The sequence below is a fragment of the Armigeres subalbatus genome, chromosome 2 (assembly GCF_024139115.2).
Source record: "Armigeres subalbatus isolate Guangzhou_Male chromosome 2, GZ_Asu_2, whole genome shotgun sequence".
Lineage (NCBI taxonomy): Eukaryota > Metazoa > Arthropoda > Insecta > Diptera > Culicidae > Armigeres > Armigeres subalbatus.
Window position 1 is genome coordinate 65,818,329 of NC_085140.1, and position 11,331 is coordinate 65,829,659.

The 11,331-nt window shown below is 41.6% G+C and overlaps 1 protein-coding gene across 1 annotated transcript; it reads left to right on the forward strand.

Annotated features, from left to right (window-relative positions):
- Positions 1-4,765: 4,765 nt before the first annotated feature.
- Positions 4,766-7,606, forward strand: LOC134209004 (uncharacterized). Its single transcript, XM_062684978.1, has one exon. It carries the CDS (start codon positions 4,766-4,768, stop codon positions 7,604-7,606), a length of 2,841 nt encoding a protein of 946 aa, XP_062540962.1.
- Positions 7,607-11,331: the final 3,725 nt, after the last annotated feature.

An 11,331-nucleotide genomic window follows, 5' to 3' on the forward strand; every position in this document is an offset into this window, starting at 1 on the left:
TTGAATGGGATTAGTTTAATTGTATTATAATAATCACCTGTGATATAAATTCACTTGAAAAAAGGACAATTGGTGCAAATAAGAGTTGATTTTATGAATGCAAAAATCAACTTTTCGCGAAACCTAAAATTACAGTTCAAGCGTTAACTGTGTTAGTGTATGTATTATACAAATTTCAACATAATATTAGTGCGTGCATCAAAGTATATTCTTACATAATGTTATGATGTGGTAAAAACTGTAAAGTATGTACAATTTCAATTTTTCGAGACGATTTTTACACTTACCCCCTTTTTCCACTTCCCCCAGTGTACCTTATAAAAAACATGGTCACGGAGTTCCCAATCGAAATGACATGTAAACAGAATCACGTACATAAAGAAGTGAGAAAAGGGTAAAAGAAGGCAAAAAGAAGTGCATAAAGTATATAGTAAAAATAAACCAGTGAATAACCGAAATAAAGAGCGATTGAAAAGGGTAAAAAAAGAGCCTAAGTAGTCAAGTACGATACACTGAAGACGGCCTTACTGTTGATGTCGAAATACGTATTTGTAAAAATACAATAAAGTAGTGAAATTTAATGGAATAGTACACATCCGTCTTATGGCATGTAAATACATTCCACCTAAAAACTTAAAATTATTTTCGTATCACAACGGTAGATGTTGAATGACAACAACAAGAGTGAGAAAAAAAAGACTATACAAAATGAGATATTGTGGAGCAGGATAACAATAAAATGTCGAGAAGGTGTAAGAAGGAAAAGGAAATTCATAGTAAGTGCAAAACAATATATGTGAAATAGATATGTGGTAAGAATAAAATACTAAATGTTAAATCGCAAAATACTTAAAAGTAAATAGACGATGTCTTACAGCCTAACCTTTTTGTGTGTGTGTATATGCTCATTAGGGTGGCTCAAATTAGAAGGGAAAAAACTTTTTTCAATTTTTTCGATGGGCCGCCTTCTTATTCGGTTCTATTCGATGCCCTGATGCTCTGGACAAAATTTCAGCCAAATCGGTCAACATTTGGGCGGTGCTAAACTCGTTGGAAGTTTATAAGCAAGAATGTATGCAGAAACATCCAAAAACAGTGAATTGTAGTTGGGCGGCACAACTTACGATGAAGAACTATGATACTCATTCATATCTTGAAGAACTTAATGCAGAATGTTATGCAGAAAACTGCGAGAAGATTAGAGTTTGCCCGGCTAAGTTATTAGCATTTCTTTGAAGTGGGGTTTGAACAAATTTCGTTTCTTTTACCCTTGAAAAGAAATAAGTTCACCCCTACAGCACTCCAGTAAAATGCTAATTTCTTTCCATAATAAACTCTAATCTTCTCGCGGTTTTCAGCATAACATTCTGTATTTAATTCTACAATAACTGAATGAGTATCATGGTTCTCGATCGTAAATTGGGCCGTCCAACTGCAAATCACTGTTTTTGGATGTTTCTGCATACATTTTTTCATATAAACTTCCAACGAGTTTAGAACCGCCCAAACGTTAACCGATTTGGCTGAAATTTTGTCCAGAGCATCAGGGCATCAAATAGAACCGAATAAGAGGGCGGCCCATCAAAAAATTTGAAAAAGTGTTTTTTGAGCCACCTTAATGCTCATGCTCAAAAAATGTTGCTCATCCTAAAGAATTAGGAATTGTTTTAAAAACAAATACTATTCGATACACATAAATGGGCTGAATCAAGTTAATCAGGCTGTTAAGCAAACGTGTCGAATACCATCCTTCAGTTTCGAACGATTCTATGTCAGTCTATATTCAAAATAAAATCTCAATTTCCCAGATGCAATACGAGCAACCTAAAAAAAACTGAGACATTTATTCGCCTTACTTAGCATCCATCCGCTATATCTACCGCAACCGTATAGAGTCTATAGAAGTGTTTCTTGGGTTACATAAGCCGATGCAGCTCCGATTATTATTACTGCACGCGCGCACGCACACACATTCCACCGTCTATCATTGAACTGAAGAGAAATAGGCGGTCGATCCGCGCGCGTTTCCTTGGCTTTTCGGTTCGATGTAATTTCACCACATTCGGCTCTATGCCGGGCCGGTCGCCGTCGATCCTAAAAAACAAGCTCAAACAAGTGCACGCGAGTTTGAGTGCGAAGAAGAGTTTCCCACTCACTGCTGGCTGACTCCAAATCTTTGGAACAGCTCGAAATATTTAAGTGGAGTGTTGTGGAGCAGTTGAACAGATGCAGCGGAGAGCTCACCGGCCCTCGCCACACCACCCGTCAGATGAAGAAATGCACCCCGCTGACTGTTTCGCCTGCTAGGGCCAACCTCTAGCAGCAAGGTGGTTGATTATAGTTTGTTTGAAGATGCATTGCAAGAAAGGCCTAAGCCGGAGGTACAGAAGAAACCCCATGTGCTCGATCTGAGAGCGCATTCAACTCGTTTTTCTCAGTGAATATACAGTTATAATTTATATCAAAACGCTTTTTTTTCTATCGTTCGCTTCTTCCGCTCGGCTTCGTGATTTGATAGGTGGACTGAGCTAGCGTTGCGGCTTTCAGTTTTTCTCTCCGCCATACGACCCAACGCTTCAAACTCGTTTTGATTCAAGCTGGTTCGCTGCTGGTGGGGATGGGAAGTCGTTACTCGTTACTGGTCCGCTTATGGATTTGTTAAATCGTTTCTTTTGGGGAAGTTTGTTTTATGAGGATAATTTACGGTTTGTGGTTCTATGATTATGTGTGTTTTTGAACTTGTCAGTTTATGGTTTAATGATCAAAAATCTAAATCGGAATATGTAGGTATTAGGATGCTGAATTCATTATCGTTTGATTTTACTTTGATTGTGATAATTATAGTTCCATACATCTTCTTCTTATTATTATTACTATTATTGACGTTACATCCCGCACTGGGACATCATCGCCTCGCAGCTTCGTGTTCATTTTCACGGTTCACATTTTCACTGAGTGAGTCCGTCGGCCAAAAATTTGAGAACAAAGTATGTCAGAATAAAAACAAGAGATCGAACCCTTACTATAATCCAATGATACGTGCTTATGCCGTCGATCTGACAAAAAGAACTTACAGGTAACCCAATGCCGTCGTACAGGATTTCGATATAGGGACAATTTTGTTGAAATTAGCATAACTTTGCCTAGAATAACCCGATTTTGATAAAACCGGGACAATCGGACGCGGAAACTCTTTCAGTATTCTGTACTAATTCAAAATCTCAGATCGCCCTATGGGAACCGGGGGTTTCGTCTGCTTGTCGTTTTATGTGAAGTTTACTTTCATGATAACAGATCGGAATAATGCAAATTTTGGTATCTAACTACATGGCTTTGCTAGACGATAATTACAGGCACATTTAAGAGATAGCGCCTTCCATATAGCAGGTTTCGGGGACCTCTGAGGAAGAGGTTGGGTTTGGCTCCGACTAAAGCCACGCGTATATGCTGATGTCAAAGATGGTGCCAAGACCCAGCATTGGTTGGCATCTTCTTCTTCTTCTTCTTCTTATTGGCATTACATCCCCACACTGGGATAGAGCCGCCTCGCAGCTTAGTGTTCATTAAGCACTTCCACAGTTATTAACTGCGAGGTTTCTAAGCCAGGTTACCATTTCTGCATTCGTATATCATGAGGCTAGCACGATGATACTTTTATGCCCAGGGAAGTCGAGACAATTTCCAATCCGAAAATTGCCTAGACCGACACCGGGAATCGAACCCAGCCACCCTCAGCATGGTCTTGCTTTGTAGCAGCGCGTTTTACCGCACGGCTAAGGAGGGCCCCTATTAGCATTGGTCGGCATATTAGTTTTAGTTTCTGGGGAAAGCATAATACATGATAAGAGTAAACGTCACATAAAATGACAACCAGAAGAAAACATGCATTTTTAACGTACCCAGGACTTCTTTAGGAATTCTTGTAGATACTTTAAGAAACGTCTATAGGAATGCCTTCGAAATTGTTTTTAGGAATACATCCTGTGGAGAATATTTTTATCCTTACACAACCATCCAAAATTTGAGTAACATTGTTATTTACAATTTACCAATAACAGAGTAAAAGCAATGTATTAGTGTTGTAAAATGTCGTTTGCATTCGTTCGTAAAATTTTCGCAGAACTTTTTTCAGAAGGTAGCTATCAATTCATGTTGTATAACGAACTTATAGCGCCTAAATGGACCTACAACTTTGTCTAACATGACTTTGCTGTAATTATGTAATCTGGGGCGTGGGAGGCAAAATGTCATTCAAATGACATTATGTCAAATGACACGTGACATTTTGGAGAGTTTTCACTATCCAGCCTCAGATGTTATACTTAGAGCAATGTACCTGTTGCCACCATATTCAAGGACCACCCTACGTGGGAAAGCTTGTGCTACCTGTCTAGATGAAACTCAACCTACATATTTCTATTGAATTCATTTACTTTGTTCAATATAGTTCAGTTACAGTTTGAAGTTTGTAAGAAACGCGTGTACCTTTTTACTCGACTCCGTTTTCCGAAATACCCTTCGTCCATCAATCAATTCCGTGAATTTCTTTTGGGCTCCGCATTACCATATGGTCCTTCGATAGCCGGATAAGAAAAGTATTCGTAGTAAATCGCGTCCTTGGAGATCATAAGTACCCGTAACCGGTCGTATCTTAGCCACCTTGGCTTCATAGTGCTTTTACCAGCCGGTATTACTTTGTGCAAAGGACAGTGTGAACCAAAAGAAAGGTGACTGATTTGGACAATTGTGGTGCATATTAGAAGAGATGGATAAGCTGATACGTGAGCGTAAGTCGCTAGAACCGCGACTAAAAAGAATTGAAGATGTGGTGACAAAGCTTAAGCCAGAGGATGTCGAAGAAATTGACATACAGAGTGAGTTAGATGCTTTAAGTGAAGTGTGGTCCATCTATTGCATTGTTCACAAGAAGATAATGGATGCTACTGTCGAGGAAGATAAGTACGAAGAAACAGTGGTGCACCAAGCAATGTTCGAAGAAAAATACATTTCAGTGAAAAACCGTTTGCTGAAGATCATGAAGGTAGTTAAAAATCGTGAAATTTCTACTAACGGTCAACAAACAACTTCGGAAGATATTATAAAGCAGCTCGCAGAACAACAAGCACAACTCATTCGTATGATGTCTACGAACATGGCTGCCGGCGGTGCTTCTACTTCATCGTCCATTGCAAATCGCTCAGCAGCGTCGATACCACTCTCAGAGCTCAGGCTTCCTCAAATGAATCTACCCACTTTTAGTGGGGACTATCTTGAATGGCAATCGTTCAGTGATCTTTTCGATAGTATGGTACATCAGAACGTATCGCTCAAAGACAGTCAAAAGTTGTACTTCCTTAAAACAAACTTGGATGGTGAGGCGGCCTCGTTAATCTCGCACCTTAAAATTGAAGATGCTAATTATCAAACGGCATTGGAAAAATTGAAATCGAGGTATAACAAGCCACGCGAAATTGCTAATAAGCACATAAATCGGTTTCTTGCCCAACACAGCCTAACGTTATCTTCAGCACAAGGTTTACGTACACTGCATGACGTTTCGGATGAAGTGATTCGGGCGCTCAAAGCCATGGGAAGGGAAGATCGAGATACTTGGCTTTTGTTCATCCTCTGCGAAAAGGTAGATCCAGAAACAAAACAACTGTGGTGCCAGAAAATTGCCGAAATGCCAGATGTTGATATAACACTTCAATGCTTCCTAAGCTTCATTGAATCGCGTAGTTTTGCTCTGCAATCAATGCAATCTTCAAAAGCAAAAACAAGCATACCACTCAAACAATTTGCGAAACCCGCAACCAGAGGGGCAAGTACATATGTTGCCACTAATGTTCCGTTTTGCGAACTATGTTCGAAGCAACATTTGCTGTACCAATGTGGAACGTTTTTGCACATGAAGCCTAATGATCGATTAGCTTATATTAATCGTTTGAAACTATGTGAAAATTGTTTAAAGTCGCATACTGGGGAAAGCTGTAAAGCAGGTATGTGCCGCAAATGTAACTCACCTCATCACACTTTGCTCCACTTTTCTACTTCATTTGCATCGAGCGAAATGCAAGCAAATCCAGTACAAACTTTGATTTCTGCCATTGAAGAGCCATCCAGCATCGATGCATCTAACGTCCTTCTTGCCACCGTCGCCATCAATGTTCTGGATCATCGGGGACGGCCTTACGCTTGCCGTGCCGTTCTTGACAGTGCATCTCAAGTGAACTTCATCAGCACTAGTTTTTGCAACAAATTAGGCCTCAAAACCAACGTTACTAGCATGGCCCTAGAAGGAATATCATCGACACCAACTCGTTCCGATAAGTATACCGAAATTGTTATATCGTCACGTTTCACAAATTATCGTACTGCCGTGGCCTGCCTGGTTCTAGAGAAAATTACCAATACACTTCCATGCAAACCAGCTCCTATCCACGAGTGGCCGATTCCAGAATCATTACACCTTGCCGATCCCCTATTCCATCTTCCCGGCAAAATCGACGTACTGTTAGGCACTGAATTATTTTTCCAACTGCTTGAGCCTGGTAAAATGAATCTCAGTGCTGATGAGAGCCTACCAATACTGCAGAACACTAAACTCGGTTGGATAGTTGCGGGCCGTTATAAAGATCAAAAATCGATCTCAACGCACACGTCAACATGCCTAATCGTTTCATCTGAGGACGAGTTATCACGACGGCTTCGAAAATTTTGGGAACTTGAACAGTATAGTCCTCCATCCAGCTATCTCTCCGAAGAAGAACAGCTTTGTGAGCAACATTTTGTTGAGCACACCACCCGAGACAAATCGGGAAAATTTGTTGTCAGGCTCCCTTTTTTGCTGGATCCACAAAAGCTAGGTGAGTCTCGACAAATAGCAGAGAGGCGACTCCACTATATCGAGCGAAAGCTTGACCGCAATCCTGAACTCAAGGCTGAGTATCATGCGTTCATGCGAGAGTACGTTGCGCTCGGACATATGTCTCTCGCTATTGGTAAAAATGCAGCAAACAAATCTGTGTATTTGCCTCATCATTGTGTTATTAAAAGCACCAGCACTACCACCAAATGTCGGGTGGTTTTTGATGCATCTTCTAAAACTACCAGTGGTCAATCATTAAATGACATTCTAATGTGCGGACCTGTTATTCAAGATTCGCTAATCAATATCCTGCTGCGGTTTCGCATCCCCCCCATCGTTCTCATGGGTGACGCGAAGCAAATGTACCGAATGGTGTGGTTGAATGAGCTTAATCGGGATTTTCTTAAAATTTTATGGAGGTGGAAAAGGGATGAACCTATTATGGAATACCGTCTAAATACAGTGACATTCGGTACCAAAAGCGCATCCTATTTGGCAACGAAATGCGTTCAGCAATTACTGGAGTCACACAGGCAACAGTTTCCGGTGGCAGTAGAAAAGGCTATGAAAGGAATATACATCGACGATGTTCTTACTGGGGCATCAACTGAAGAAGAAGCTAAGGAACTGAGAGAACAATTGACGGAAACTTTGCTGCGGGTGGATTTCATCTTAGGAAATGGGCCTCGAACAGTGCCGTCGTATTGGAAGGAGTTCCGGATACTGACCTCGAGGTGAAGATTCCGATTGAAGAGGACGATAGCAGCATTATCAAGACCCTCGGAATGCAATGGCAGCCGTGCAGTGACGAGATCCACTACGCTTATCATCGCAATGAGATCCTTCAGCCCACAAAACGCAGCATATTATCACAAATCGCTAGTTTGTACGATCCACTAGGCCTAATTGCTCCTGTGGTCGTTAAAGCAAAAATTGTGATGCAGCGGATGTGGGAGCTGAAGGTGGACTGGGACTCTATCCCCCCCGGTGAGTTATCTAAAGAATGGTTTGATTTGGTGCAAAGTTTCCCACTTCTCAATACATTTCAGATCCCACGAAGAGTAATCAGCATGCGAAATTGGTCTCGTCTCTACCTGCACGGCTACTGCGACGCATCCGATGTGGCAATGGGCGCTTGCATCTACATACGCGCTTTGGACGTCTATGGAAATTACTCTTCTCATCTTCTGTGTGCCAAATCTAAACTGGCACCCATCGGTAATGGCAGATCAACAATACCTCGGCTAGAGTTGTGCGCTGCTGTTATTCTCGCGCGTCTGATGACTAATGTAAGCTGCTCTTCTCGATACGACATTTCACGAGATCCGAGCATTTTCTGACTCTAGAGTTGTATTGGCGTGGCTAGCTGGAGGCGCATCAAAGTGGAAAACTTTTGTCGCCAATCGTGTGGCAGAGATTTGTACACATCTGCCATCGATTAACTGGTATCATGTTGGAACCGCCGACAATCCTGCAGATTTGATTTCCCGAGGGACATTTCCAGGTCAATTACAAAAAAATGTCCTCTGGTGGTTCGGCCCTGCCTGGAATCCACAAGTATCTGATATCGCTTTCTCATTGAACACCGATGTTGATTGCAGTGAACAACGACAAATTTCGAGAGAGCAGAGTAACACTGCACTAGTGTGTCTTACTGTGTACGACAATACATTTCTAGAAGGGCTGATGATTAGATATTACCCGAATCTTAAGCTTCTTCTCCGAATCACCGCCCGCATATTACGTTTCTCTCACCCTGAGTTCCGTGATAATGACAGACTTTCTCCGGTCGAAGTCGAATTTGCGCTTCGGAAGTATCTACAACATATACAGAGCAAGCATTTTCCGAATGAAATCAGTCGGTTGCAGAGAAACCTGGAAGTTCAGCGAAGCAGTTCATTACATCAGCTCCGTCCCTTTTTGGACGAAAACGGATTAGTTAGGGTGGGCGGTCGACTCCAACACGCTGAGTTAAGTTACGATTCTACGCATCAAATATTGCTTCCTCGACACTCGATTTTGACATCGCTCATTCTCGTTAACGAGCATCACGAACAGTTTCATTGTGGGCCTCAGTTGCTGTTGGCATCCTCTCGGAAGCGCTACTGGATTCTGCGGGGATGTAGTGCCTCTCGTAAAGTATGCCGCGATTGTGTTATGTGCAACAGATCCAGACCAACGCGAATGATCCAGCAAATGGGACAGTTACCGGCGGATCACTTAAAGCCTCAACCTCCATTCGTAACAACAGGGGTTGACTATGCGGGACCTGTGAATATTATTGGACGAAAAACCCGCGCTGCTGTACCTTCCAAGGGTTACATTGCGTTGTTTGTGTGTCTCGGAACAAAGGCGGTGCACCTTGAGGCGGTCTCAGATCTTAGTGCATCAGCTTTTCTGGCGGCGTTTACCCGGTTTGTCAGTCGATATGGAGTGCCCTGCAAAATGTATTCTGACAACGCAACAAACCTACGATCAGCAGCGAAAATACTCCGAGGTATGTACCGTCAAATTGAAGACAACGAACACAGCGCCGACGTGCATGACTTCCTAACAGATAAACAAGTGCAGTGGATGTTCATTCCGGCCCGTTCACCTCATCATGGAGGCTTATGGGAAGCAGGAATAAAGGTTGCGAAAAGCTTTCTTGGCAAAATCGGAAGCAATCACAACTATACATTTGAGGAGCTGAGTACTCTTCTTGCTCAAATTTCTGCCTGCATGAACTCTCGTCCAATCTCCATAATTTCAAATGATCCAAAAGATCCTCAACCACTAACACCTGCTCATTTTTTGATTGGGCGCCCCCTAAACGCACTACCGGAGATAAGTCTGCTAGAACATCAAATAGGATCATTAACAAGATGGAACTTTGTACAACGTATGGCGCAAGAGTTCAGAGTACGTTGGCAAAGTGAATACGTGACCTCTCTACAGCAACTGAGAAAATGGCAGAAATCATCAGTGAACGTTGCAGTAGGTGATTTTGTATTACTTGTAGGAGAAAAAGATGAGCCCCACCAATGGCCGTTAGGCCGTGTCCTCAGCGTCTTTTCCGGCGCGGATGGGTTAGTAAGAGTTGTATCTGTAAAACCGGCGAATGGTATATTTCGCCGCGACATCAGAAAGCTTCGTCGGTTTCCTTTGGATAGCGATGAATATGTTTCCCTATCGTCGTGTGATTTAAATTACTGCAAGTAATTTGGTGGGCGGATTATGTTGCCACCATATTCAAGGACCACCCTACGTGGGAAAGCTTGTGCTACCTGTCTAGATGAAACTCAACCTACATATTTCTATTGAATTAATTTACTTTGTTCAATATAGTTCAGTTACAGTTTGAAGTTTGTAAGAAACGCGTGTACCTTTTTACTCGACTCCGTTTTCCGAAATACCCTTCGTCCATCAATCAATTCCGTGAATTTCTTTTGGGCTCCGCATTACCAGTACCCTTGGACAAAAATTTAGCCCTACTCAAGCGTTATGAGTACATTCAAAATTATGGAATAAATTTGGCTTCTAAAGAAAGTTATGAACAAATTAGTCAAATGACATGCAGATGACATTTTACAAGCCTGGTATTAATATATGGAACAATAAAATAACTAGATTACATAATTTCAATTCAAAATAATAAACAATGTTAGAATAGTTGGAAAACAATCGCAGTAGGCAAGTTATGAGCATGCTTAATAAAGTAGTTGTGCACAAATTTGTTATTTAATCGCAGTGAGCTGAGATGGATGCCAGTGTTGAACCTCACGTGTCGAAAAAATATCATTCAGTGCTCATTTTTGAAATCGTATGCATGCCTTCCAATTATTGGCTTCCGATGCAGGTTTCCCGCGGATAATTTGTTTGGTTACGACACCACTCTGAGGAGGATTTTCCCGGGCAAATTACGAATCTTTTGACGATGAGAATACGCTTGATGAAACAATACTCCGCGATGTAGGCGATTGTGACACTGCAGTCGAAGAGGAGTTAGCGCCATGCGAAGATCGAATCATTTAAATATTGGTGTACCACCGCTTCGTTATAGAGCATCTACCCAATCAACTTCTACCCACCGAGCTAAGCCCCCTACGTATGATGAGACAATGATGAGACAATGGATGTGGAGCTTGCTTCTCTTGCAGAAAAATCGACATGGGAATCAAACTTAGGCCAACAGAGTGAAAGTCCCTGCCGTTACCACTCTTTATTATTCAGCTTATTATTTTGAATGGCAATTATGTAATTTAATTCATAGCTTTACACTGTTATTTTCAAATAACAGATAACTAAATTTTGGATGGCTGTTTCAGTATAACTATATTCTCCACGCATCCGAAATTCAATTCACTCAGAAATTCCTTCAGTAAATCCTTCGTGATTGCCTCCACGAATTCCTTCCAAAACTTTTAGACGAAATTTCTTCAGGACTTTCCAGAAAATCTACTAAGGAGATTTCCAAAGGAACT

Excerpts from the sequence above, each read along its gene's own strand:
- LOC134209004 (XM_062684978.1), top strand. The coding sequence starts at position 4,766 with ATGGATAAGCTGATACGTGAGCGTAAGTCGCTAGAACCGCGACTAAAA.